Source organism: Tyto alba, unplaced genomic scaffold, assembly GCF_018691265.1.
Source record: "Tyto alba isolate M040663 unplaced genomic scaffold, T.alba_DEE_v4.0 Super-Scaffold_32, whole genome shotgun sequence".
NCBI classification, from domain to species: Eukaryota; Metazoa; Chordata; class Aves; order Strigiformes; family Tytonidae; genus Tyto; species Tyto alba.
In genome coordinates this window covers 1,637,216-1,664,762 of record NW_024881307.1, presented here as the reverse complement: position 1 = coordinate 1,664,762, position 27,547 = coordinate 1,637,216, and the positions used below count along the sequence as shown (strand labels likewise).

The 27,547-nt window shown below is 52.4% G+C and overlaps 2 protein-coding genes and 1 long non-coding RNA gene across 8 annotated transcripts; all 3 read right to left on the bottom strand.

The window, feature by feature from the left end:
- Positions 1–2,818: 2,818 nt before the first annotated feature.
- DCPS (decapping enzyme, scavenger) lies at positions 2,819–20,505 on the bottom strand. The gene is made up of 6 exons (XM_042800578.1): positions 20,203–20,505; positions 18,909–19,077; positions 10,980–11,125; positions 7,438–7,551; positions 4,207–4,317; positions 2,819–3,268 (listed from the first exon to the last, which is right to left on the bottom strand). Exons 1-6 carry the CDS (start codon positions 20,374–20,376, stop codon positions 3,002–3,004), a joined length of 981 nt encoding a protein of 326 aa, XP_042656512.1. The 5' UTR covers positions 20,377–20,505; the 3' UTR covers positions 2,819–3,001.
- Positions 11,529–14,921, bottom strand: LOC122154129. The gene is made up of 2 exons (XR_006166056.1): positions 13,455–14,921; positions 11,529–12,779 (listed from the first exon to the last, which is right to left on the bottom strand). It is a non-coding gene; the product is annotated as an uncharacterized LOC122154129 (long non-coding RNA).
- Positions 20,506–20,716: 211 nt separating the features above from the next.
- Positions 20,717–26,786, bottom strand: LOC104369269 (TIR domain containing adaptor protein). 6 transcript variants are annotated; one of them, XM_032982300.2, is made up of 6 exons: positions 26,758–26,786; positions 26,213–26,301; positions 23,096–23,183; positions 22,591–22,658; positions 21,341–21,946; positions 20,717–21,172 (listed from the first exon to the last, which is right to left on the bottom strand). In XM_032982300.2, the coding sequence occupies exons 4-6, from the start codon at positions 22,634–22,636 to the stop codon at positions 21,129–21,131; spliced, it is 696 nt and encodes a 231-aa protein (XP_032838191.2). In that variant the 5' UTR covers positions 22,637–22,658; positions 23,096–23,183; positions 26,213–26,301; positions 26,758–26,786; the 3' UTR covers positions 20,717–21,128. The 6 variants fall into 6 exon arrangements, with proteins under 6 accessions (XP_032838191.2, XP_032838195.2, XP_042656373.1 ...); XM_032982304.2 differs by lacking the exon at positions 26,758–26,786 and adding an exon at positions 22,260–22,314 and having other exon boundaries at positions 26,213–26,694; XM_042800439.1 differs by lacking the exon at positions 26,213–26,301 and having other exon boundaries at positions 26,758–26,775.
- Between the last annotated feature and the right edge of the window lie 761 nt (positions 26,787–27,547).

The window sequence follows — 27,547 nt, the reverse complement described above, 5'->3', positions numbered from 1 at the left end:
CTGGATCTCCACGCCGAGAGGTCTCAGTGCTGTGGCTCGAGCTTCACCAAGGCTTGGGGAAACGTTGGGCGATCCCACGGCAAGCGGTGAACATCAGTTGTGTCCACCCCGGCGGAACCTCAGGACATCTGAGCGCATCCCCGGGGCAGGTGCAGGGCGCCTGCCTTGCCTTCTCACGCCTCCTCAGGTAACCCATCTCCCAGGGGACCCCTTGGGTGCACCCAAAGACCAGCAAAGAGCTTCCTGTGGCCACCAGCTCCAGTAGACGACAGGCTTTTAAAACCCACCAGAAAATACCACGCTTCGGAAACGTATTTGCTGCCTTAGCAGAATGCCACGAGTGTTTGCTGGATAGTTAGTCATTGCTAATGACTACACCCTGCCCTAATATTTAATTTACAAAGGATAAATTGCCAGTTAGATTAATTCAGCATGATGAGCGCCGGGTAATTTGGAGAAGAAAAGGGAAGGGGGGTGGGGGGTGGGGGGAAATCCTGGCTGTTTGAGAAGTGAATTTGTAACGAGCTCTGTCATCACTGAGTCCAAAGCTATTCGGAAATCACATCAATAAAATGGTTTAGAAAATGCCCCGGCTGCAGCAGTGTGGACCGGGACCGTTTTCTTGCCCCACGAGCCTGCAGGCAGAGGTTCTGCCATCCCAGGATGGCCTTGCCCCATCACACCGCAGCCAAAACACTCCCGAAAGGGCAACGAGGACAAAGCAGGAGCCGGGCGAGAACCATCTATTAATACAGGAGGAAGGGGAAGCCCTCGGCCAGGCTCGCAGCATCTGCTCAAGAGGGACAAGAATGGGGCGATTCATGCCCAGCACAAGCTGGCTTTGTCCTGCCGACCACTTCGGGCTCACCCTTCCTCAACCCCCCAGCCTAGAAACGCTGCCTGGCTTTGAAAACCCAGCCCCAGCACCTCAATAAACCCTCTCAAGGCTCCAGCCATAGATCCATCAAAAAGTTTCCCTCCACGACCTCTCCTCTTGGAGCAGGCGGGGACAGCCCCCGTCCCAGGCTCCCCACAGCCCCCCCTGCTCCCACGGGAGATGGGTGACGGCCAGGCAGCGCGCTTGCTAGTCTCCCAGGAGAAACGATTCCTCCAGTGGGAGCAGGCAGATGGTCTGCGGAAGATGTGCTGCTTGGTTGTCTGTCACAGCTCTCAAAAAGCCTATTTTCAAGACAGGGTTTGGGGTTTTTTCTTTTCTTTTTTTTTTTTTTTAATACTTGAAGAACAAGGAAGCTTCCTGGGTGACAGGACGGTCCCATCTGTTGTTTAACCGTCTCCAATCCTGGGCTGGCCTGGGTGGGTACATAAACCTATGATGTTCCCTCGCCCAGGGAAACCAAACTCCCTCTTGGCGCAGAAAACGCTCTGGTATCGAAAAGAATTCGTCCCTTTCCCTTAGCAACTTAAAACCTAAGGATGCAGAGAGCCAGGGGACATCACCTCCAGATCCACTCCTACAGCAGCTCCCCAGCGCCCAAATCAACTCTGGCCCCAGCTGTGCTCCGGTCAGATCAGTAGATCTGAAACAAGAGTTCCCCAGCAGATTACCCCAACTTCCTTACCACGTATCACATTTTTGCAGAGAAATCAGAAAAGGTGGCTGCATCCAGAAGCTCTGTCTCTCCCTGCTGCTAAAAGGTACCAGGGAACTGCCTGATCTATTTATTAATCGAAGGAGCCAGACAAAGCCACTGGCATCTTTGATGATGCTACTTGCAATCCAGCCAGCTCCATCCCAGGGCACACCAAGCAGCCCTGCAAACAACAAAACACATCTGTTTTCCCCCACATCATCAGCAAAAAAAAAACCAAAACCCACCACCCTCAGAGCCCACCGTGTTGAAAGGAATAAATAACTGGGGTAGCCAGCAAGATGATTCCTGCAATTACATCCCCGGTTACTGGCTGATCAGAAACCAGAGCCTTTTTTGGCAGCAAGAACTCATGAAGTTTTCAGAGGTTGGTGCCCAGCAGAGAAAGCTAGGGCTGGGTCAGCAGACTAAACCTCTCTCTGTATATCGAAATCTGTTTTTTCCCCAAATGAGTAGGCAGCTCTCACCGGGTTACAGCGTGATAACCATTTAAACAGAGTCAAGCAGCGAGGGAGAAGTTGGTATCTCCCTGAAAGAGGAAGAAAAAACCTCACCAGAGCTGGGAAGTGGCAACAAAATCATCCAGAATCTCCGGAGGATCCTCTGCCAGGACCCTCCAGCTGCAGGCAGGCATTTACTGCCCTGCCCTACCATCACCTTGGCAGAAGGAGAAGCAGTTGTATTTATGTGGGGGGTGTTTTTTTGACGAGAGGACTGAGGAATCCTTGCAAAACCTTGAGGAGCCTGTGTCAGGGAGGGGCTCCCCTTTTAAAGGAGCTCCTTGAAGCCAGATATGACTAATTAGCAGGGTAGAGGTGATGGCTCTCAGGCTGAGGATCAGGCAACATGCACAGTCACATTTGCCTTCATAGAGCCCACAGCAGCAGGCCAGCCAGGAAGGGTGAGGACTTGGGTTAGTCATTTGGTTTATTTGGAGCAAGAAACCCCTCCCTGCCCCAGGAAAGCTGCAATCCCTCTCCCAGGGGTAAATTCATAGGAACTAAGTGAAAATTCCCAAGGACAGTGGGTTTTCTTAGACCCCTCTGGCTGCCCACTCCCCATTTGGGCTGACATTTGGTGGCAGGGGATGCCTTTTGGGTGTAGAAGATGGGTGCAAACAGACCCTCCTGCCCACACCCCTCTGCTCGCTGCATCCCGGAGCCGCCCAAGTCCAGCACTATGACCCTGGTAAAGACCAGCACACTAAAAGGGGTTACTCAACATTTTAATTGACTTGAGCAGAAGACATGGTTTCCATAGCAATGGGCCATCAGCCCCAATTTCTACAAAAACAGTTAAAAAAAAAAATAAAAAGCAACAAAACCTTTTAAAAAAGCCCTGAAAATGGGCATTTATTAAAAATAAATCGATACAAAAGCAACTCTGCCGGCTCACACTCTTCCTGCCTCCTGGAATTTCTTAAGCAGAAGTTCATCAGCCCGAAGGGCGAAGGTCAAAGCCCGTTTCTGGTAGTACATGGAGTCCATCTCCAGGTTGTCAATCACATCTGCCAGGAGATGGGCTCTCTCCACGGAGCTGCCTGGGGCATCATAGCCCAGGGCAGTGAAATGCACATGCAGGTGGTAGTAGGAGGGTTGGTAATGCAGGTAGATCCGCAGCTGGGATCCAGGCACGCTGAAGCGCTTCTCTATGGCCTCCTGAGGAGAAAAAAAAAAAATCCAAACCCCAGAGGTCAGGACTAGCAAAGTGGAGCGAGGGCACAGAGAGGCTGGGGGCAGGCAGCACGTGGACAGACCGACCTGGCAGCAGATGGAAAGGAGCATCCCTGGACAGCACGAAAGGCAGAGAGAAAGGCAGGAGCGATTTCTGCTTCCTCCATCCTCGCAGAAGGGAGAGGGGTGAAGTTGGGAAGGACAGAGCTTCTCCCCATCCTCCGTTTCGGCCTCCGCAGGGATGCAATGATGCCTCGGGCTGCCCCACTTTCCCCCCCTCCACGACAGGACGTGCTCTCCACTCGTATCGCTTTCCCTGCCATCCTTATCACTTCGCTTGCTCGGCAAGTTACGGGGATCTTGTTACCAGCCAGTGTAATTAAAGCTATAAACAGCAACAGCGAACCCCGGCACACTGGCTTGGTTCGCTGCTCAGCACGCTGCAATCCCCTGACTAATCTCTTAATTAATCTCCGCTTTCCCCAGTGCAATTAGTTTCCAAATTTCTAGCACAGTGAAGGAAAGAGAAGCTATCGTGCAGCCATCTACCAAGCACGCCCCGTCACGGGGCTGGAAAAAGCCTGTCAGCCGATAAAAAACGGTCAAGGGGTTGGGAAGGAAGTTATCAATATGGGGAGGGCAGGGCTCGACTCCTGCAGCTCCCTGCTAACGGAGAAGTGAGCACCCTGGAAACCCCTCAAACGCGGCACAGCTTTCGGGTGCCCCGGGGGAAGATGCCAACAGAGCAGCAGGGACCTGGGCCTCCGGGCAGTGCAGTCCCCGGTTGGAGGTGTGTTGTCATCTCTGGGTTATTGGTCCCCACGCAGACCCTGGGCATGGGGTTGGGCAGGCAGCAACCCTGCAGCAGGCAGGCTGTGCTCTCCCCAGCCAGGAGAGCTGCCTTGGACCAGCCTTGCCCTTACCTTGCCTTCCTGCAAGATGTTCCTCAGCAGCGGGAGGTGCTCAGCGGTGAGGTCCCGAAGTGACTTGACCTCCCGGCGGTGAATGAGGGCTATCAGGTAGAGGTCATCCAGCTGCAGAGAGAGAGAAGGAGGGGGGACGGTGACAAAAGTAACCACTGAAAGAGCAGACAGAGGCACGAGCGCTTTGGACCTGACAGACCAACCACAGCTTTTCCAAGCTGTGTTATAAGGGACTACCTGCCCTCGTGTTTCACCCGCACCCGAGTTGGGCCGAATCTCCCAGCACAAGATGTGCTCACCCACAAACCCGCTGCACCTCCAAGCATCATTTCTGGACAAAGCGGGTTTTGTCCAGGAATAAACCAGAAGAGGACAGTTTCACCCCAATCGATAAGCAGCAGGATCACAAGTATTTCTTCAGCTTTAAAGGCAAATCGATCGACCGACTCTTTTCTACCGTAAACACGGCACTTGCTGTTGCCCTTGCACATTCACATCATCTCCCTGAGCGGCTCAAAAATATTATCCCAGTGCAGACTGAGGCTGGCAGAGAGGGTGCAGGCACCTAACCCTGCTACGTGGGGGAAACAGAGGACCGAGCCCTGGAGGCTGCCGGGTCTGCTAGCAGCCCCCACATGCAGATGCCACGCTGAGCGCGGCCTTTTCTGCAGAGCAAGCGAACGGTTTATCTCCACGCTCAGACAAGGATTTACAGTGAATCGCAACAGCCAAAAACTGCAACTGTAGATTTTTCCGAGTGAAAAGCTTCCTATATTTCCACTGTGCAAATAGCCGGCCACTTTCCAGTTGTGCCAGTTCTATAAGTAACTATTTTCAAGACCTAATCGGTCACCAGAGAACCCCAGTGTAGTAAAATACGGCCATTCAGCAGCACTCAGCCAGACCTTTGGCATCTCCCAGAGCACTTACAGAACTCAATGTCTAACAAGACGTAAGGTTGCGGATCATTACACTTAAAAAAAAAAATAAAATAAAAACCCCTGTCTCCTTCAGCTCAGTTAGTGGCTTTGTAATATAAACACTGCAAAGCAAAGGGTTTAGATATGTGAGATCCAGCAGATCTTTTCAGGGCTGTGAGAAATCCATCTGGCCATTTGGAAACAGATGCTTGTGCCAAAAGATGCTCTCAGGACCCTGTCTTGGGGATCTCAAAACACGAAGCTGCTATTTGCACCCAGCCAGCACAGCGATGCTCATGGCTCGGTTTGATTCCCAAAGCAGCCTGTGCACAGCTCCGGAAAAAAAGACGGAGTATCAGCTTGTTCTCTTTGGATCATGGTTGGCTGGCAGGAGGAAAAGCAAACATCTCTTCTCCTTAGAACAACATCTGCATGTTGCTGTTTGAAACAAATAAGCCTGTTGCTAAAAAGGCCCTGAATGATGTCATGCTGGGCATCGTTTCAGGCAACGCCTCGGGGCTCCTACGGGTTTGAAACCAACTCAAAGGAAGTAAAGGGGGGGGGGGGCGGGAAGCACACACCAAAATTTTTTTAAGTTGAAAAAACCCCAAACAAAACAAAACAAAAACAACAACAAAAAAAAACAACTCAAACCACTGTCAAGCTTGGGCAGCAGGAGAAGATGCAGTGCCCAGAAGGTTGAGGCCAGCAGCAAGCGTGCAAACTTCACGATGCAAACGAGAAATCTTCCTCCCATCCATCAGCCTGAAATAATTACAGGTAAATTCGCAGCATTTGCAGACAAGGTGCTAAGCTAGTGCGAGGCAACTCTGTAGAAGGAACTTCTAAGGGGAGGCTTGGAGACTCCTGCTGAGAGCTCTGTCTGGCTCCCCTAATTTAATTCAGTGGCCTTGCCTGTTGGGTGGGACCAGCAGAAGGAACTGGTGCTCACAAGCAGCCCCGGGGCTGCCAGGAACCACTCTGGCTCAGCATCACCCACAGCCAAGACGAAATTCCTTGGCTCAAAGGCAGAAGTTGACAGCCCTTGCTGGGATGCTGGCTCGCTGGCCTGGGAAAGAGAGAAGCAATACGAAGGTCCTGGAGAGCCCCAGGGATGATGGTGCTCTCGTTGCAGACAGCAGCCTAGCCGCTGGGAAGAGATCAAGAAAATCTTGTTCAGCATATCACGAGGTGACAGCAGCACAGGGAAACCTCCCCTCAAGACAAATCCTACCATTTCAGTGCTTCCTGACCATGCTGGCTGCAAGATGTGGTTACAACCAGGTCTTGCTAAAGAAAGCTACAGCAAGATTTTTAGCTCATCCATCTCAAATCCTGATGCGAGTTGCAAAGCTTGGTTGTGGCGAGCAAGGATTTGCACCGAGGCTTTGCCCGCAGCACAGAAAGGGGTGGTGTGCTGCACTTTTTAGGATCCCTAAATATTGCCACCCTGAAAGTAAAGGGCACTGAACAAGGCACAGTGTAGTAAGCACAACTGCAAGCTTGCCAGGTATTACCTGCTTTGCACAGAAATACAGAATTGTGTGGCCCACAAGCAGGCCTGTGTTCCCCATTTTTTTGTTTAGTTTTTAGTTCCCATTTCTAAGTTTTAATCATACAGTAACTCTGCCCCCGACACCTACAGAAGCATTCTGAGGATCAGAAAGACAAAGGGGGCTTCTTTTTAAGTCCACCGACTTCAAGGGGTGCATGTGTAGGGTTCCACCTCCTCAGAAGCAGAGCACGAAAAGGAGCTGGAGCCCAAGGAAATAATGAGCCACTCAATTTGGGATTACAGCCTGGACTCAAAAACTCCTGTGTTTCAATGAGTGGCCACTCCCACGAGGGGTTAAGCAGCTGCTCATAAGCTAACGACCATCTGTTTAATATTGCATGGAGGAGAGCTAATTGCAGCAACCAAAGGACAACACATCTGCCTGGTTTGTGCCTAAAATTGAGGCTTGCAAAAAAAAAAAAAAAAAACACACCCAAACAAGTTCAGCAGAAACATATGCAGCTGGATTTAGCTTCAAGCACATCACAACAACATTTGGGCTAATACAGGAAAGAGAAAGCGAAGCTAATAAATAAATCACTCAGCAGCACTGAGAACAGCCTGTTTTGCAGTGTCCACAATTAGCACGTGATAAAAGGCCCTGACAATATCATCACTTAATGTCAGTGTGAACAGGAAGGACACATTCCCCTACTAAAACTTTCATTAGCATGCTATTAGCACAAAAGTGGACATTTCCTCTGGATTACCTTCTGGCAAGCATCATCCCTTCAAAGGTAAGAGAAGCAAACGAACCTGGTTCTGATTCCACTTAAAATCTGGAACTAGAATGAAGCCATTGCAAGGATCTGGGTTTTCATGGATGATTCGATCAGCCTCAGCTTTCTTCCCCAGGATATTATAGACCCACTGAAAGAGAAACATGTGATTTATAAACCAGCAGAGAAAAAAAAAGCAACACCTCAGGCACATTTAGCCCAAGTTTATGGATTAGTGCACATTCCCTGAAATAGAAAAAAAAACCCAAACAAACAAAAAACCCAACAACTTGATTTTAAGATGACCAAATAATTTCACAGCTGGTAACATTTGTAGTTAATTACCCACAACACACTCCAACAACAAACTCCAGGCTATTATGAGCACTTCAGTGAAAAGATATCCCCGGACCCCACTGCATGGCATTGCACTGCCAGCTATCTAAATTATTCAGGGATTGTTGTTTTCCCCTCAAGCATTAAGAACTGGCCACAGCTGGAGATGAGGTATCAAACAGAGATGGTTTAGTCCAGTGTAGAAATGGTCATATTTGTCTGTAAGAGGATTTGGAGATAATTCTCCTCGATGGGGTCTAGCAGACCCGGCTGCTTTACGCGGCTGGAGATGGAGTTGCTGCAAGCACAAAAACCCCTGAGGGGCAGCAGCATCCCTCCTCCATGCTCCCACCAGCTGGCAACAGGCAGGTACAGGCATTCAGACAGATCAGCCATCAGCACAAGCAACTCAGAGCACAGCAGACCCTGGCGAGGCAGGCAGCAGTGGAAATCAGCTTTTCCGGGGCTCAGCAGACACCTCTCACAGCACCCCAGGGCTGTTTGCACCTTTTTACCCTCCCAGGCCACACCAAAACCTTTATAATTAGGTCTGGGAAAGAAACTCAACTGACTTTCCCCCCCCCCCCCCTTCAAAAAGGAAGGAGCAGATTGCAAGCCCAGGGCTGGATGCAGCTCCGGCTGCTGGCAGCCAGCACTCATCACGCAAATACGCAATGCCTGTGTTTTCTTGGGCAATGCATATCTCTTGGTTTCCTGGCTGATTAGAAAACAGCTTGCCTCCTCCTCTTCTATACTTAAAGCTTTGGCCTCCAGACTGCCCGTAATCCCTGCTCTGGTTAACCCCCAGTGCTCCTCCCTCAAAGCAAAGCACCATCCGGGAAAGAGTTTCAACTACGAAATGGAAGAGACGAGGAATAAGTGATGAGTAAGATGAGAAGAAAGCATCTTTGCTTCTCCTGGCTCCCAACCTGAGCTCAAGCATCCTTCTCTACACCTCCAAAATGCACTTTATGCTCTAGCTTAAGTATTGGACTGTCAAGGGAGTCCCCAGCCAGGTCCCTAGAAGATAAGGCAGTAAAAACATGGCTAGGGCTTGGAAGCTGAAAACATTTTGAAACATCATATTCCCCATCAAGTTCAGGTATTGAAACATTTTGGTTGTCCCAGCTGGGTAGGGAAGATGCAGCCAGTCTTGCAGACCCACTGAGTGAGCTGGATCAGTGGATGCTGTGCACACCAGACACTCAAGATAAAAAGACAGCCCTTTAGGGGAACTCTGTCAAGAGTTTAATTAATCCAATCAAAACTTAGGATCATTGTGAACTGACCTGAATATATCCTTGGGGACAAACAAATCTCTCCTCCCTTGATCTGTTTTTTGCTTAAATTTCTGGTCTTTTCTTCCTAGCAACAACGTCTTAGAGAAGATTAGATTCTCAAAGCTATTTTGGAAAGCACGGCACAAAACCGCTGTGCTTTGTGACCCTGGAAGAAAAGCAAGGCAGGAAGCTCAGCAGGAAATGAAAGTTTACCCTTTGGGTGTTTTTTTTTTTTTTATGCCTGCTCTTATCACAAGTGCCAAGTTATGAGTGCCCTAAATAAGTTCACTGATCAGATGAGCTGAATTTTAAACCCAATGCTGCCTCATGTGATGGGCAGGTCATCAGCTGACTGCTCTTGCTGTTTCCAGCACAAGCCCAGCAAAGACAACACATGTCCAGAGACTGGCATCACAATAAAACTATTATACTAAAGCATCCACACTTTGCATCCTCCAGCAGAAAACAGAGATGCCTCTGTAGTCCCCTGATATTTCTGTTACCCTTCACATTTCCCCTTCCACTCATCAGAACCAGTTAAAGACAAGTAACAGCATTATCAAAGGAGAGCTCAAGGACTGACTGTGCTGACCATTTCTCAGCAGATGCTCCTGATGGTCACCAGGAACATGTTTCCATGTACAGAAATCAGCTCACAAGCATTTGGTGGAAGAGGGAGAGACTGAGAGCTGAAGCAGCTTCCAAAGGCAGCTGCTACACCAGGAAACTTAACAGCCTTTGGAGCAAAAAGTACAGAGAAAACATTTGTGCAGGTTGCTGTCTGTTGGAAACATGCTCTTTGTCTTTCTCCAGCTAATAAACGCCGCCTGTGTTATTGGTGTTGCAGCGTGGCTGTCTGCAAGAAAGCTGAACAACAGAGCAAAGAAAAGCAGGGGGGTGAGGAGCAATTGAGTGCACACTGCAGCTTGCAAGGTGCCTTCTGGTACAAGATGCAGAGAGCAGGATCCAGGTTCATCTGCAAGCGATTAGAAAACAGACATTGCAACAAGGAACTCTTGTTAACCCTTCTGCTGCTGTTTAAGGCAGAAGGAAAGAGGTGTGGGGGATACCCAAGGCCTGTGGTCAGTTGTTTTGGGGGGTTTATTTTTAATGGATAGCCTCAATACATCCAGGATTTGTTTTATTCTCTCTTCTGCACAGGCCAGCATGAATTGGTCCCTACAGACTTGTGTTCCTTTGGTCTCTAAAGAAAGTTAGCGAGAGGAATGGTCAAAAAGATGTAAAATAGGAAAAAAAAAAAAAGTCCATTACTACTGCCTGGGGCAAAGAGGACACTAAAGTACAGCTTCCCCATGTGGAATAGAGCCATTGGCAGAGGAGCTGTGAGCAAAGCCCAAGGAGTGAGTTGTGATGCAGGAATCCAAGAGGAATCTGTGCCCTGCCACTTCCACAACACTCAAGAAACTCCTAAAGCCCAGAGAACAGCACCGACGCCCAGGGAGCCACCCTCAGAGAGGAGAAGGAACACCCCAACACAGAAAGCCTCCAGAAACCTTGCGAAAGGCAGCTTGGCTACATGTCCAAGGTAAATGTTTTTATGCAAAGATGGAGAAGGATGCCCCAGAGGACAGGGCAGGGACACGGAGGGGAGTTTGGGGGAGAGTCTTGTTTAGAATCACTGAGCTTACACCAAAGGCCAGACAGCCTCGAGAAAAGTGCAATAGGTAAGGGGACGTGTTCAGCAAAGCAGGCAGCATCACAACCCAGAATTAGGAGAAATAATCTGCAGCCAGCGGTGTTTGAGAAGCAGGCTGCCCGGCCAGATGAGAGGGTGCAGCACCGCAGAGCTGACGACACGCTGATGGAACAACCAACAGGGAGAGGGGGGCAGAGCCCTCCCGACTCTTCCGTCTCCAACCTGGGCTTCTGAGGAGACATCTGACAGCCCAGCGTTTTGAAGGAGACCAGATATCTGTCTGGTGGGAAGCAGTGGTACCCATACCTGGATGCTGAAGCTCTGGGACTGGATAAAGGGCAGCGTTATATTCTTGTAATCCTCCCAGGTTTCGCGGACGAGGTGCACTTCTTGACGGAGGTATTTCTGAAGGTGTTTCTCCGTGGCAGGGTACACCACTGTGGTTTTTATTTCTAGAAACAAACATGTTTACCAAATTATCATCACCGATGAAACCCACACTACTTCCTTCAGAGCCCAATAAATGTTTTCCCCTTCCAATAAATGCCAAACATTTTGAAAAGATACCACTAAAATAGCAGGGTGGAGAATGGACAGGGAGAGCAAAGAAGAGCTTTAACCTCCGGGGCTGCCGCTGCTTTTCTTGAGAGAGGACAAGCTTACAACACAGCCAGGGCCTGTCTTTCCAGTTCAGGTGGAAGAGTTTGCTGTCTGAAAGGTTGGGGTTTTTTTTTTGTTTGTTTTTTTTTTGTTTGTTTGTTTCTTTTGTGGGTTTTTTTTGTTTTGTTTTGTTTTTTGGTACTTTTTTTTTTTTGTTGGTTTTGGTTTTTTTGTTTGTTTTGTTTCCCCCCCCCCCCCCCCCCCCACTTGCTCTTTCAGGTGTATCATCAACACTGGGCTCCTGGGGAAGAGTTTACATGCAGTCAACAACCAGGACAGAAACACAACCCCAGGGGCAGAGTCGCATCTTCCCCATGCTTAAATCCAAAGCTCATGGGATATTACTGTGCGAGCCCCCAGCAACTTTCTCCAGCCACAAAACCAGATGTTGCATGAGCTGCCAGCAGCGGGGCCAGCACAAGGAGCAGCTCCTTCCCAAAGCTCTCAGCTGTCAGGATGCTTGGCCTTGAGCCCCCAGCACAGGGGGCAAAGAGGTCAAGGTCACAGGGCCAGATCTGGAACAAACAACGCAGGCTGATGTGTTAACATGGTACAGGAGGAGCTGAGGGCAGAGGGCTGGGTGATTCCCCTGCGCCAGCCAACAAAAAGCATTTAGCTGTTTACTCTAGCAAAAGGAAAATAATTTCTGTTTACCTCTTGCTGCGTAATTTCTGTGGCATTAAACAGGATGCAAGCGCACACCTTGTCAACCTGGCAGCTTTAACCTCAGCAGCAGTAAACCCTACCCACAGTAGTAAAACACTTGGAAAATATCCCTCTTTGGCCGATATTAGATGTACGATACAGAGCCTGCCACAACTCCGAGGGCACCAGCAGTGCCTCCGCCTTCCCGCTAACGGAGAGCTGCTATAAAACTTAATGCAGGAAGGAGAAAAACCCCACGAGCCTGGACAAATCCTGAGCAGATGGGTCCAAACAAAATGGCTGGGGCACTGCAAACATCGCAGCTTGTGCCCGAGGTCTGCCACGGTCACAAAAACCACGGGCTGCACACTCACCAGGGTAACAAACAGTCATGCCTCATGCTTTACACACATATATATGCTAGCCAGACACTGAATATAAATATCTATTTGTTCCTAAAGCCAGGATTTAAGGTGGGTTTTGGTTTTGTTTTTTTTTTTTTTTTTTGTTTTGTTTTTCTTTAAGGTCGGCACCGCACAAGCCAGGAGACTCTGCCTTTTCATTGCATGCCAAACCCAGCTTAATGAAATCCACAGGAAAATGCTGGTAACATGAAATATGAAAATGCAAACCACAAGGGCAGTCTGGTCCGATTCCCACCATACACATGTTCAAACAAGGTTGTTTTCCAGGACTCGATTAGCACTTCTAGCAGGATGATGTAATAGCAAAAAAGAAAAAAAAAAAAAAGACAAGGCTGTAGAGCTCCTCTGCTCCTCACTTAAAAAGACCAGCAAAGCACTGGGGAGAAAACAAAAAGGTAAAAGAAAAGTAAATACCACATTCAGCCTCAGGCTGAAACTTCCACAATTTAATTTTATACCCCCAAAACAAGAGCAGGGACTGCAGTAGAAACCCCTCCATCCCCAGGGTGGTGATAACCATAATCCCTGCACCAGCTGGGATGGGGCTCCAGAGGAGCCTTCACAGCTTCCCCAACACCTCTCCACTTTGGGCAGTGGCTGCTCACGACGGGGAGAGCCACTTAGGTTACTTTAAAGCCTCATGTAAGATCAGAGAAATCCTTAATGTGCAGCTGCGGTTGAGCAGCAGATGCTTGGAAGAGGAGAGGGGGGAGAAGCTGTGGTTCACTAATGATTATTTCCCTTCTAGAGGTCTCATCAACTGCGAAACACCCCAGCAATGCTAATTAGCATAAATCACTATGGCCAGAGAAGCTGTTTGATAAATGCTCAGAGCCTGACTATCATTAGGAGCCCGTGCATGGGATGCAAAGTCCTGGCTAAGGCTGGGCTCAGCCGCAGGAAACATCCACAGCGAGACCGGGCTCGCCACGAAATCTTTCCATTGCTGGCGACCAGCCGTGTTCATGCTCCAGTTTAAAAGCTGCCCTGCTCCTGGCAGACTCCAAATGCATTAAAACATCACGTACGCCATGGGGCAGCCGAAACCTACCCTGGCCTGGAGATGAGGGTAAAGAAGAGCTGGACACGTGATGTTGGGGTTTTAAGCTCACTGAAGGGTCAGGGATTGTCTCCACTCACATCTGAGTCACATCAGCCAGAGTGTTCCTGAACACCAGCCCAGGGACACCATGAAACGCCTGTGGTTTATTCTGGAAGTCAGGACTGACTGTCAAATTAACTGGAGGTTATGAAAAAAAAAAAATAAAAATGAAGTGTAATTGAAGGAACCCGGATGAGCAGGAGGCAGAAGCACTGCGACAGTAGAGAACAACCACTCAGTTCATCCTACAAAGCGCCTGTGAGGGGATAACACCACACTGTTGTTTCCCTGCTGAGGGGAAAAAAACTTGGATGGATCAGAAACAAAATGATTCCTCCCCTCTCCTGTTAAAAATGAAAGGGGAATAAAACAACCCAAGACACAAACAACAAAACCACAGCTCAGTTTGGGGAACTTACGGAAAGAAGGGCTGAAGGCAGCTGTCACGAAGAGAGGATGAAATGTGTTACCCCGTGATCCCTACGGTGCAGGACAGCTACATGTCACAGATGGGAAGGAGGCAGAGCAACCTCATGGACATTCAAAAATGCACTCCAGGCTCTCTTTGGCTCTGCCAAGATCCCCCTCCAGCTCAGCATGTCAAATTTCAAACCAATGCAAACAGCAAGGAGAGGCCAGGGTGACCTGCTGAGATGGCTCCTTGTGCTCGCTTCTCACATCCCACTCAGCAACGTTAAAACCAACCACCATAGTTTTGTTTTAAATAGACTTAAACATGCCAGGGAGCCAAGAGAAGCATGCAGGGCAGGACCAACCTGTTTCTACTTTTGGGCAGGGATGCTTTTTCCTCCCTTTACTAGTAAAAAGCTGAGCTTTGGCTTATGATCTGCCTAATCAACTCAACCGTCAAATGTAGGAAGAGCCAAGCCCAGGAAATGGCAGAGAACGTCACATTTGCACTCTTGCAAGTTTTCTTTTCCTCTTCAAGCCTCTTACCTGACAATTGCAAGGCAGCATCAAGCTGTATGTAGCAGGAATCTCCTTTGGTGCAGTAATATAATGATGCACAACCTCCCCCTTCCCCTCCTGTATTAACACAGTTTATTTAGTTTTATGATCACAACCGCACATCAGTCATAGGGGGAACACCCAATTTTTACCCACCCCCAACCAGGTACAACCAGCCTCAGACATCTGAGGCTCTTGTTACCGAATGAAATAAAAAACACAGAAGAGAAGGATAAAGCTTGCAAGAGCTCACAGTCTCCAAGGCCAGCACATGCCAGGGCAAGCCAAGCGTGGTGCTGGGGACTTCTGCCAAGGCTGGCTGGGCCCTGGTTCTCATCCAACGAGGGCTCTGTGGGCTCTAGCTGCAACAGCCACAGCGGAGAGGAAATCTGCAGGTTACCTACTCCCAAAAAGTACAGCAAAGCACAGTGATACCACCCCCCCAGCCCCCCAGTCACCCCACGCGCTCCCACTGCTTCAGGCTCCAGCTTTTTATTTAGGTGTAAATGCAAAGAGTTTTCTTTGCTGGGCAAGCCCCCCCAAGGCAGGCGGAACATGGAGATGCTGGGAGACCAACCAGCCCTCCCAGTGCAGCTCGTGCAAGTTTCCCCAGCTCCTCACTGCCTGAAACCAGACTCTTTTTGGGCTTGGGAAGGCAGGGATATGTATCACTTCCTGCACGACTGAATACTTTCCTTCCACGCTCTCTCATTTCTCCACCCCGTGTCAGAGAGATGGAGCTGGAGCATCTCCCTCTGTGCTCATTCTCAGACATTTTTAATAAGCTTCAGCCTGAAGCACATGAATGAGCCATGCCCAGTGAGTAAATATGCCTTAAAGGACTGGTAACAGCCCTTAAATTAAGCCGGCACAGCTTTGGTGCTGTGAAACATGATGTCCCTCAGCAACCAGGCAAGAGGAGGCCGCTTTTTGCTGGGAACAACAAGCTCTCCTTGCTAAACGGGTGCAAGCACCACCAGGAGCTGGATGTTGTTATCAGGGAGTGTGTTGATTGAACCATTTGGCTTTTGCAACTGAGCCTCTGGCAGCAGGAAAATCTTTCCCCTGCTATGAAAGCAGACCTTGCAAGGGGGAGACCCAGGGGTAGGGACATACTCTGCCTCTTAAATCTATGCAACATCCATCAACTGGCCTTAACATAAAGTACAGATGCCTGCCTTTGCCAGTAGCAGAGCAGTTATGATCAGAGGGCATGCTCTCTGACACCGCTCTTCCTCGCAAACTCACTCACAAATTTCCTTTTCCTTAGTCAGGTGGGTTTGGGTTGCCCTTCAGACAAACTCTGACTATTATTAAGCTGGTTCGCAAATCTTATTTCCCATTTTAGCTTTGACACATCTCTCCTAGTGGCCAGTAAAATCAACGAGCCAAGCAAGACACAGGTGAGGTCCTCTAAGACCAGCACCATCTTTATGTGTCCCCATGCCAGCATGCCCCTAGCTCTAAACATCTCATCTTTAAGCAGCAGTAGAGTGAAATTCCTCTTCCCAGGGCAGAGGGGTGTCATTTGCTCAGGTAATGTGCTTCTTTTGGCCTCCCTTCCTCTGCCATCACCACGCAAACAAAGCGACTGGCCCGGCCTTGCAGGCCTTTTTACCACCAAGACAAAACAAGCTTTCATCACGAGGCCTGTGTTAGCTTGACTCCGTGGAGGGAACAGCATCCAACTCACTTAAACGAGGAGGCGGGGAGAGGGTGAAGAAAACACCCACTTTCAACTATCAAGAAACTCCGGGCCAAGTGAAGAGCCCCCCGGAGATTTCAGACCACAAAGGCAGCATTGAGAAACACGCTTTGAAAAAGCCGAGGGACCCAGAGGCAGCTCCTCACGCCTGTCAACGCGCCCGATGTCATGAGTCACCTGCGGTCATGATTTCCTCCGTCTGGAGGTTTATCTTACCTTTAGAAAAAAGGAAGCTGAGCGTGAAGGGGCTTAGCCACCCGGGATGTTGTGAAATCCCAGGTGAATTTTTCTTCTGCGTGACACCACGATCCGGGACTTTTCAGAGGAACTATTTAATGCCAAAGCTTGACCTTTTCTGCAAAATACTTCTACTGCATCATGTTAACCAGCTGTAAACCTGCAAGTGCCAGGAGATAAAACTCTATCTCTGTAACCCTGCAACCAAGAGGCCAAGATAGACCCCGCTGCAAGAGCTCACCGAGTATCCACACAATCACTCAATGTCCTGCGATTTCTCACAAGCCCTGACATTGTCTGCAGCCTTACAAGAAATTTCTCCTTTGTTTTAGGTTTATAAGGTACATTTCTCACATCATACTCCCTTCTTGGGCTATGACTCAGCTCAAAAGAGCAATTTCCTTCCCCTCCTGACACATACAACTGTTTCCTCCGGTGCCAGCCCAGCTGCCCACCAGTGGCTCATGCAACCTGCCCACAAAAAACAGCTATTCAGCACCAAATTGGTTCAAAGGAAGCAGCCTCCTTGCTCACCACTCGGAGCCAGGGAGCCTGGAGAACAGCACCAGGGTCCACAGCCCCTCCTGATCTCCTGTTTGGGACTGCCCAACATCCAGAGCAAGCAAAGCAGTGCCAAGGAGAGGGGTAGGAAGCAAAGATGCACCACTGGGTAACATTTCTGCAGAAGCCTGCCTTTTCAAGGTAATTTTTAAAGGAAAGATAAACTTCAGCAGGAGGAAGGCAGAGGCTTTTTCCCCGTTCAAACCTGCAAGAGGAATGGCACGAACACTCATCCAAAAGCGTAGCAGGTTTGGTCCAGCCATGAAACAAACAGCATGGCTACGCAGGGCAGAGTCACAGCACAGGGTCAAACAAACAATTCAAGCAAGGATTTAGTTTAATGAAGGTCCAGAAACAGGATGTAAGAAGACCCAGATTCACCTGGTTTTGCTCCAGCCTCTCAGAAAAAGCAGGACCTAGCACAGCACTGACAGAGACTGGCAACCCTTTAACAGCCTTTTCACCCCAGCAAGGGTTTTTGCAACTGGGAAATCTTAAATTAAATCAAAAATTTTGCTATTGGAGTAACTCTGGAGTTGTGCTACAAGACAGACAAATGCCAGCACTGCTGGCATTTGTCTGCAGCTGGAGAGAAGCCCAGGGGATTTTAAGTCTTGCAATGCCACCTCGTGGGCATCACTGCAAGTCGCTGCCAGCCTCCAACACAGCAGGCACCCAAGCAGGAGTCTTTCCAGCCAAAGCAGCACAGATTTAACATCTTCCCATACATGGCATCTGCAAAAACTGTAGTGTTGAGGTGTTTTCCTGCCATTGAAACATGGCACTGTAACACTGAAACCTCTGCGTCCTCAACAGGACAAGAGGAACTCTGCACATCTCAAGCTCCCAAAGCCAGACAGTGCTTCCTCCTACACCACAGACACAGCATTTTCAGGAAGACACATCAAACATCCTGAAAATTTCATTCAGGACTGCAACTTCTTACTTAAGGCTATCACTCTGATTAACTTTGACTCTGTTAAACCTGTTTGGCTATCACTGTGCTTATGGAAGCGTCGACATGTAATTAATCACTGCACTTCTAGAATTTAAACACATACCAGCATTAAATTGAAGTGCTGGGACTCCTGAAAGAGCAGCCACCCTTTCCAGAGGCGGCTGCAGAGCGCCACAATCACAGGACACCTTTCCACTGTGACAAGAATCCATCTCACAGGATGACAGCCTTCCACTGAGGCTCTCCAACCCACTCAGCTGACCTTGTCATGCTGTTATTAATTAGGTTTTGTAACACACAGATGTGTGAGATCAGCAGGGAGAGGCTTGAAAGGCAGAGGCCAGGTGCCCATCTGCCCCAGGCACTTGGTTACCAGTATTTAAATCCCTCCTGCAAACATGCTAGCTGTCCTTACCAGGGGAAACATCAGACAACAAAAAGAAAGCACATGAGATGATACCCTGGAATGAAAAGATGACAAGAGATTGTTTTCAAGGTAAACCTTACGGGGAGAGACAATATCTTACCAGATTAACTGATATCATTGAAAAAAAAAAAAAAAAAAGACACAAGGAAAGCTTTCAGACCCACAAGTCCTTCACTTTTAAATTCATGCACAGGCAGATGATTGTAAGGAATCGAGCGATAGCCATTTAATAGCCAGCTGAGCTAAGTGCCTGACAGTGCAGGGAAAAGGGGGTGAAATGAGGCAGCATCCAAAGCCTTAGGAGTAAGATCTTGCCTTCAGAGCAGCAATGATCCACTGACCAAGCTGGCCAGGTCTGCTGCTATCAGCCAGACCACGACTGGGTTGGCACGGCCAGGTCTGGCAGGGGCACTTCCCTGTGCCTCTGCATCCCTGCCTGAGCTGGCAGGAACACACCAACTGGCCTCCCAGCCACGACCACTGGCCCACAGCCTAGCTGCCCTCCCAAGACCACCCCCAACCCTGCACAGGGCTGAGAGCGCTCACCGCTCAGCTCCGGGGGAGGATAGAGGTGGTACGTGCTGTAAATGTCATTGCACATCTGCAGCTCCAGCTTTGTGTGCTTCTTCAGCAGGTCCAATACCTTCTCCTCCTGGAAAGGAGTCTTTTCCAGGATGACTACAGCATCTGTCCCCTCTCCAGAAGGGCTGGTCACCTGGAATAAAAATGGATAAAGCCGGTGGCAAACACAGATTCAGCTCTGGGTGGAGAGTTTGAGGCAACGACCTGAACACCTCCACCCAGGGATCACAAGGGACACCTAACAACCCAATTTTGTGCACAAACCTCTTCTTAGTCTGGCCACCCATCCAAAAATAAAGGCACATTTGCCCTGAAGCATGGCAGGAATCTGGTTCCCATCAGGAACACAGGCAGTTTTTTGGCAGAAGACGGGATGTGGACAATGTCTCAACCCATCTGCACCTCCCCAGAAGTTCCCAGTGCCCATGGCTGCATTCCCACATCACTGATTTAACCTCAGATACTCCCAGGTTGACACAGGGTCACTAAGCAGGCAGTTGGAGGGTCAGGAAGAGGGCAGAGGCAGGTACAGGGGTTTGCATCACGGTCAGGGAGCAAAGCTAGGCTGTTTTGGGGGAAGGGGAGCTGCTGGCCTGCTCTGAGGAACCACAAGCCATATCCGGACGTGGCCTGAGCGTGCTGGTTTTAGGAGGCATGGAGCACCCCCCCCCCCCCCCCACCCCAATGACCCCCATCTGCACAGGACCTGGGCAAGGCCTCAGTGAACATCACTTGGGGAGAGCAAAGGGGGGTTCACCTGGGGCTCCCACCCTCACAGGGCAGAGCAGGCAGCTCTGCGCCTGGTTCAGTTACCCACCGACCACCAACCCATTGCCCTGAGCCCGAAGCAGCAGCTGGAAGCATCTCCCCCATCCCCATCGCCAGCTTGGATGCACGCCTTCCGCGAGATGGGAGCCGAGGCGACTGCGCTGCTCCCACACCACTGCCAGCCTCTCCAGCCGTGAAATTGAACGGGTTGTTACAGATTACCCCTTTCTGGCACCTGATGGGCACGCCTATCCTATTTACAGCCCCCCAGTTAGCCTCTTCCTTGCGATTCACGCCGTTTTACCCACGAAGCGTGGAAATCTGAGGGCAGGGGGGCGTGGCCTCAGTGCGGGGCGTGACCTAGCGATCTGGGGGGCGTGGTCTCGGTGTGGGGGGCGTGGCCTGCTCGGGCCAGCCCTCAGTGGGGAAAATGGCGGCGGGCAAAAGCGGGCCTGGACGCCCCCCCCCCCCCCCCCCCCCCCCCCCGTACCTCCCCGTGCAAAAACACGGCCTTGTCCCGCGCCGACTCCCGCAGCACACGCCGCAGCCGCAGTTCCGACAGCGGGAAGGCGGCGGCCCCGTCGCGGGGCGCGGCGGCCGCCGCCTCCTCCTCCTCCTTCTCATCTTCCTCCCTCTTCCTCTTCGACCGCGGGCCCTCCGCCATGGCGGCCCCCACACTGTGCCGGCGGGCCCGCCGAAACAGGCGCTAGAGCGGCGCCGGGCGGGGAGTGCGCCCCCTGGCGGCTTGACGGTGCGACAGGCCTCCATTCACACACCCTTCCACCCCCGCCCCCCAAAGGTTCGGAATTTGGGTTGCGGGCTCGACCCCCGCCTTCCCCGGCTAAAAGCTGCCTCCCTCCTCCTCCAGAGCCCACATCCACGTCAGGGATCACCCCCCCCACACACACACACACCACCTGGGGGGGTGTGTGGGTGTCGCCCTCAGTGCTCCTTCCCAAGCTGCTGAAGACAGGCAAACAGGGAAATTAAAACCAAAACCAGAATTTGAAACTTCTGCATTTTCATATTCCCAAACCCATGCAGAGAGTCAGCCGGTGCCTGCTCCTCCTTTTCCTGCCCGCAGCTCAGGCACCATGTCAGCATACTGGGGGTCTGAAGCCCCCCAGGACCAGTCCCAGCCCAGGGTCAGGGGTGGAGGGGAAACACCACCCCGACCCACCCTACATCAGGGCTTAGTGTTTGCGTGATCAACAGTGGGGACCTGCTGGACGACATCCCCATCCCCACACCAAGGGGATTTTGGCCACTGGGATGGTGGTCACTCCCCCTCCAGCTCCCAGGTCTGGTCCAAGCAGCTCAGCTTCACCCCCGAGGTCCGTTGGGACACGGCCGCATCCCGATCCGGTGGCAGCAGCCCTGAAACACCCGCAGGGATGCCTCTGCCTGCTCCCAGCACTACTCAGTCCAGCTCGTGGAGCTCCGGCACAGATCCTGGAGGTCTGAGGAGGCAGCATGAAGACCCATTAGAAACCAATTCATCTAAAAATCAAGCTATTTAAATAAATATACAGAGTCTGGTCCTTTCCCATGGTCTCCACCCCACTGGAGTAAAGTTTCACCAGCATCCCACCGCATCAACCCCTGCTGGCATCCCACGGCAGACTCACAGCGCACGACGGTGTCTCTGATCTGCCTGAAGCTGTTCTCCTTCAGCGCCATGTAGATGTAGTAGAGGTTTCGCAGCTCCTTGGGATAATCCTTCCGATCCACACCCTTCAACACCGGGATGGTGCGCCCATTGGCCAGCGGAGCTTCCGCCAAAGCCTGGTGCATCTGGAACTTGCACCAAGGGTCCTGGAGGAAGCTGGGGGTGATGAGCATGACCCAGCAGTGGCTGTTCTGCACAGCGTTGCACAGTTCTGTCACCACCGCGCTTCCCGGCACCGCGTCCCGCAGCTGGAGGAAGCAACGGAAGCTTTCGGGTTGACTCTCCAGGTAGGACACCAGCTCCTCCACCAGCTCCAGGTCCACCTCACTGTGGCAGATGCAGACATCGTAGCTCTTGGCCCACCGGGCGCTGTCTGAGGCGTTGATGTCCAACACCGAGACTGGTGACAAGCGAATGGACCCGGACAGGCTCACGTCAGGAGAGGAGCTGGAGCTCTTGGCAGAAGATGAGGAAGACGAAGGCAAGGAAGAAGCAGAGCGGCCGGTGTTGAGGCTGCTCTCCACCAAACTGGGCTTGGGTTTGTGCAGGAGCCGCCTAAACCAGCCTGCAGAGTCAGAGAGACAACGGTGAGGTTTGGAGGGCTCAGCACCCCCCAGGATTCCCAAGGGGCTTGTGCAGCATCACTGGCTCACTGCAGGACACCTACAGATGGAGAGAGCTGGGCAGAATCTCGCCCTGACCTTCCCCCCCACCCCAAAAAAAACACTCCAGCCCCTAAAAGCTCAGCTATTACCAAAACCTGGATGCTACTGCATCATGGCCTGTGGGCACCCTTGTGTTTTGGTGGGGAGGGGATGTGGTGAAGGAGGGGAGCCAGAGGCTTTATCCTGCCCAGCATCAACCAAACCCGCACTCACCGGCCATAGTGGGCAGCACGCTACTCATCTGCTGATCGCCAGCATGAAACTTCTCCTGCCAGCGGAAAGAAGGGATAAAAAAAGAAATTTGGAAAGCAGGAACCAGCCCTGCAGAGGGTCTCACCCCAGGAGCTCAGTGGGGTTTATTCTAGGGACATACAGCTCTGGGGTGCTCACCTGCAGCCTCAAAATCACCCCCTGGCAAAGTTTTCTGCATCCGCCTCCCAAAAATTTGCTGGGAAGGAGCATTTTGACCTCAAGAAGGGCTGGAAGCAGTGGCTCAAGCAGCCTTTCTGCCTGCCTGCCTTCTCCCTCTGCCAGAGATACGCACCTGCAGCGAGCGAGGCCGAGAGCCAACAGGCAGGAGAGACCCTCATTCCCAGCGGCGGGGAAAGGATCCTGCAGACAGGAGAAGCAGGGATCACTGGAGATCAACTGGTTAGATGGATTGGGCAACGCCCATCCTGGCATCCCCTGCCAGCTCACACCATGCCCACACCGCAGTGTCAGGCTCCCAGCACAGTTTGGGGTGCCCAGACCCTCCCTGTGGGCACCCAGGAGGAGCAACAGGGGAAACAAGCCCCAGGAGCAAACATGACTGGTCTTTTCCACTGCTTGCATCATCCCTTCCGAAATAAAACACCCCGAGTCACAAAAAAACCTTTCCCCTACCCCGAAAACGGCACAGAACCGCAGCAAACGTCAGCAGGACCTCGGCACACCCGTAGAAACCACACTCCCCAAGCAAGCCACTGCACAGTCATAACAAAAAGCTCCAAGTGCGGCTTGAATGACGAGCACGGATGAAGGGAAGGGGAAATTTAGGGGATGCCTACCTTAGATGCAGGAGTTGGGCACCGGGGCAGGGAGGAGGGATGCATCAGCCCCCTGGGTTCAGGAAGGAGGAAGATCTTCCAGGATCACCTATGTGGGAAAGGGAAGGTAAGATCCACCATGTTCACTCTGGAGCCTAATGGGATCCACAGTGAATGGTGAGGACGATCTATCCACACAGCTTCCCCACCCGGGAGCAGCTCCCAGGGAAGCGGCCCCAGGGTGGAGGGGAAGTCAGGAACACCCACCAGAGTGGAAGAGCTTCCCCAGCCCCCCTCCCCAGCTGCCAGCAGGTTTGGGCTCTGCGGGGGCACGCGGAAGCACAGGCAGGGGAAGTCGGCCGCAATCCCACGGGGCTGGGGAGCCAGCCCTCCCCAGGGCCTCCCTCCCACATCCACCCCACCAGTGAGATGCCATTGCCAGCCAGCCATCACTGTGCCCAACCCTCATGTGCACACAGCCGTTGCCTTCCCTGGTTTTATAACCAGACTCAGATAAACCATTTCTGCTTATTTTATGAGTTACATTTACCAAAAGCATTCCTCCCCCCATCTCTCCTTTCCCAGGTAGCATCTTTCAGGATTCCCCTAACCACACAGCACAGCTCCATCCACTCATTTACAGAAAGGACTCTGGCTGCATGACAACCCACCTTCATCCCCTCTTCATCCTCAACCCCTGCAGTGGCCAGGCAGGCACCAATGCCCAGCAGTTCCTCCTCGATGCCCTAGGTGACTTGGATGGGAGCCTGAAGGAAATGGGCTCCAGGTGAGCCCCAGTGCCGTCCTCAAGGGATCTGGGGAGGGGTCTCGAGGGGCTTTATGCCCACCCGGCTCCCTGGCAGGCTGCTCACAGTACAAGGCTGCCCAGAAGAGGTGTTCCCCCGTCTCTTCCATCCCTGGGGGATGACACAGTTGACCTTCAAGGTGGACACCAAACCGTTCACCCACCAGCACGACGCTGCCCTTGCAGCCCAGCACGGCGTGGAGGTGACCCACACTGTCTATGACACCAAGAGGTGGGTACTTGGTACCATCCCTCAGGGTACAGGGGAGCATGTTCCTCCCTCTCCCACCCCAGAGTCCTTGCCCTGAACAACAGCAAAGCCCTCTTGACCTACAAGCACCTGCAGAGCCCCTCGGCATCCCTCAGACCCCCAGCACTCACACAGGAGCATCCCCAGAGTAAGCATGGGGTGGACCTGGGAAGGTAAAGCATGAAGCTGGGTCAGCATCTCCCTCCTCGCTCATCTTGGAGCCGAGTGATGGCTGTCACACCCCCACCACACAACACCCCAGGCTGCCATGCTGCTGACCACAGGGTCCCCACCTTGGAGCTGGGCCAGGACCTCACCAAGGTGGATCCTCACCTCCACCCTGGCAGGGAGATGGCAGCACTTGCCTGGCTCACGGAGAGGACAGTCAGCATTCAGTTCCCATCACCCTAATTTTGGGGCTGCTTTGCCTCTCCCCACCCCAGAAGATAACCCCAGTGTCCCACCCTTCACCCCCATCCAGGTCTTGGTGTGCAGCTTCAAGAAGCCCAAGACAGAGCCCACCTTGCTGAGCCCCAGCACCACCATCCTCAGTCTCTATCTCAAATTCAGCTGCCTGTTGATTTGCACCTTCTGGTGGCAGCTACACAAGGTCTACCAGGGGTGAGGTGACATTTTTGGGGTGGAGGTCAGAGGGTGAGCCAGAAGAACCTGGCAGAAGGGGTGAGGGGCTAGAGAAGAGAGGGGCCAGACCAGAGAGGCTGATCCTGCCCTCACTAGCAGCAGGAGCACCCCTGGTCGCATCTCTGCATGGGCAGCTCCTCTGGAGGGAGTTTTTCTACACCACCAGCATCCCCACTTTTCACCAGATGGTCAGCAACCTCATCTGCCTGCAGCCTGACCCTGATGACAACCCCCAGCATCTCTGTGCCTGGAGGGAGGTACTTCCCTCAAGGATAAGCCTCAAGTCCTCCCACCCCATGCCCCATCTAACCCCAACACCCCACACCAGGGCCAGACAGGCTACCCCACCATCACCATCACAACCCAGCTGTGCACCAAGGACTAAATCCACCACCTTGCTCAGCACCCTGTTCCCTGCTTCTTCACCTGCAGGGACCTGTGGGACTGCTGGGAAGAAGGGCTGAACATCAAAATATCTACCTCAACACCCATCAGCACTTGCCAGGCTCTTGGGGACCCTGTCCCCACACTACCATGGTATCCCACGGGTCTTGGAGGAGCTCCTGGTGGACACCAACCAGTCCTTCAACACCAGCAACTGGCTGCAGCTAGCAGGTAGTGCCTTTTTCCACTGCTATTTCCAGGTCTACTCACCCATTGCCTGAGGCAAGAAGACAGACTGGGATAGGGTGCACATTCAGTAGGCATGAAACCCAAAGCCATGTGAAGAAGGGGGTGGCCTCCCTGGCAGCTTTGACCCCTCCCCATAGAAAATACCTCCCCATCCTCAAGGATTTCCCCACTGAGTACATCTACAAGCCCTGGAAGGGCACCACAAGCAACACAGGAACAGGCAGGCTGCCTGGTGGGCACCCACTACCCCTAGCCCATCATAGAACACGGGGTGGCAAGCAAGAGGAACTCAGGGTGCTTGGAGGCAGCCCACACCTGGAAAGGTAACAAATGCCTCAAGATCCACAGAGTTCCCCCCGCACCATCCTGCCACCTTGGCTGCCCTCCTCCCCTCCAGACACCAAGCAGGAGCCACCAGCCAGCCCTTCAGTGGCCAAATACTGAGCGATAAACCTAAGGCCAAGCAGCACTGAGCTTCACAGGGACCCCCATGCATCAGGCACCATTTGTACTGTTTCGACCCATTTTGCTCAACTGCCTCACATTAATCCCTTCCCCTCTCCTGCCTGAGACTAGTGAACTTTTGCTGCCATCATTCATGGATGTGCCCTAAAGGAAAGCGAGTCCACACCACCTGGAAACCCCAAAGCTGATGGGCTGTGCCCCAGGGGGTGAACATTACCCCACAAAGTCGAGTCCTCGAGGGGCAACGTTCCACCAGATCAACCACCAGCCCTGCCTTAGCCTAGGACAAGGAACGAAGGAGCTCAGAAAAGCACAGCTTGATTCACAACATGCCTTGACCCACCAGCAGCAGCACCGGGTTGAAATTTCCTGACAGCAGCAGCAGATTTTTGGTTACGGCATCACCAGGAAGCCCGTGGCTTATTCAGTTGCCTGCAGAGAGCATTAGGAAATAGCTGGAAGGTAGGGTTAGCACAAAACAGAGTCAAAGCCAACCCCGAAAAGGTGATCACGCGAGAAAATAAAGCTACTTTTGTCTCTAAATGCACCCCCCACTAACATACTTCATTTATGGCGCTCATACAAAGCAAGGAACACCTACCCTAAAAGCCAGAGAACAGCCCCTCTTCCTCAAAAGCCCCAAAACAGACCCAAACTCCTTCACGCTGATGCTTAAAAGCTTTAGAGCTGAGGCCGAAAACTGCTCCTAATACCTCAGAGGGCCAGAGCCACTGTCACACACAAACCCAAGCAGAGAGGCAGCTTGCGGAAGAAAGGGCCCTGAGGGGTAACAGAGCCCAATAACAACCCTCCCCAAGCCCTCGGACAGAAGGGACGATAAACCCGCAACTCTCCCATCACGACCTGCCAGGCGGCCGCGACACAAACCTTCCCCCCGCTGCACGCAAGCCGGGACTGCCAGGCGCATGCGCCCGCCGCCTTTTATAGAGCCCGGAAGCATCGCGAGAACAGAGGGTGGGCGGGAATTCCCGCGCAAGCGCCCTCCCTGCCGCTAGTCCCGCCTCTTCCGCTATGAGCCAATGGGAGGGGCCGGAGCGGAAGGGGGCGGGGCGTCTCCTCATGGGGCCGGGCGTGCGGCGCCAGGTGTGTACGTTGCGAGGGCGGTGGCGGGCGGAGGGGGTGGGGGTGGTGTTGCCATGGCGACCGCAGGCTGGGGGCCGCCGCCGTGAGGGGAGGGAGCCCCGGCGGCCGCCATGGCGGCGGGGGCGGTGGGCGCTCCGGGACACCCGGGAGAGGGGCTGGGGTGGGGGGTGGGGGGTGAGCACGAAGGGGTCAGTGGGGGTCCGCCCCCCCCCCCCCCCCCCCCCCGCCTTGTGCCGTCGCGCGCTTGTAAAGCCACTGTCTTGGGCGTTCTCCCCCCGCGAAAAGGGGCCTCAGCCTCTTCCCTCCTCGCTGAAATACCGTGTTCTTGCTTTTTCCCTCAGGTTTAGTGTGAGAGGGGGGCAAGGAAGGGGCGCAACGGACAGGAAAGGTAAGGCCTTGAGGCGCCGGGCATCCCTGAAGGTGTGAAACCCTCCCCGGCAACATGTCCGGCCCGATTTGCTTTCCAGAAACATTCCTGGAAAGCCAACCCTGCGTGGAGAAATGCCTGCTTGGGGGCCATCCCGCAGCCTCGTCTGCTGGGGCTTAAATCAGGCAGGCCGAAGCAAGCCTGGCG

Bases quoted from the DNA above. Each gene is read 5' to 3' on its own strand.
- LOC104369269 (XM_032982296.2), bottom strand. From the start codon at position 22,508: ATGCTCCTTCCCAGCAAATTTTTGGGAGGCGGATGCAGAAAACTTTGC. The intron at 21,947-22,259 runs GTGAGTGCGGGT...CTGACTCTGCAG, and splicing joins CGTGCTGCCCACTATGGCCG to GCTGGTTTAGGCGGCTCCTG. The intron at 21,173-21,340 runs GTGAGTCTGCCG...CTGCCTCCTCAG, and splicing joins CAGAGACACCGTCGTGCGCT to ACCTCCAGGATCTGTGCCGG.
- DCPS (XM_042800578.1), bottom strand. From the start codon at position 20,376: ATGGCGGAGGGCCCGCGGTCGAAGAGGAAGAGGGAGGAAGATGAGAAG. The intron at 19,078-20,202 runs GTACGGGGGGGG...TTTTTATTCCAG, and splicing joins CCGTGTTTTTGCACGGGGAG to GTGACCAGCCCTTCTGGAGA. The intron at 7,552-10,979 runs GTATGGGTACCA...TTTCTCTTTCAG, and splicing joins CCCAGAGCTTCAGCATCCAG to TGGGTCTATAATATCCTGGG.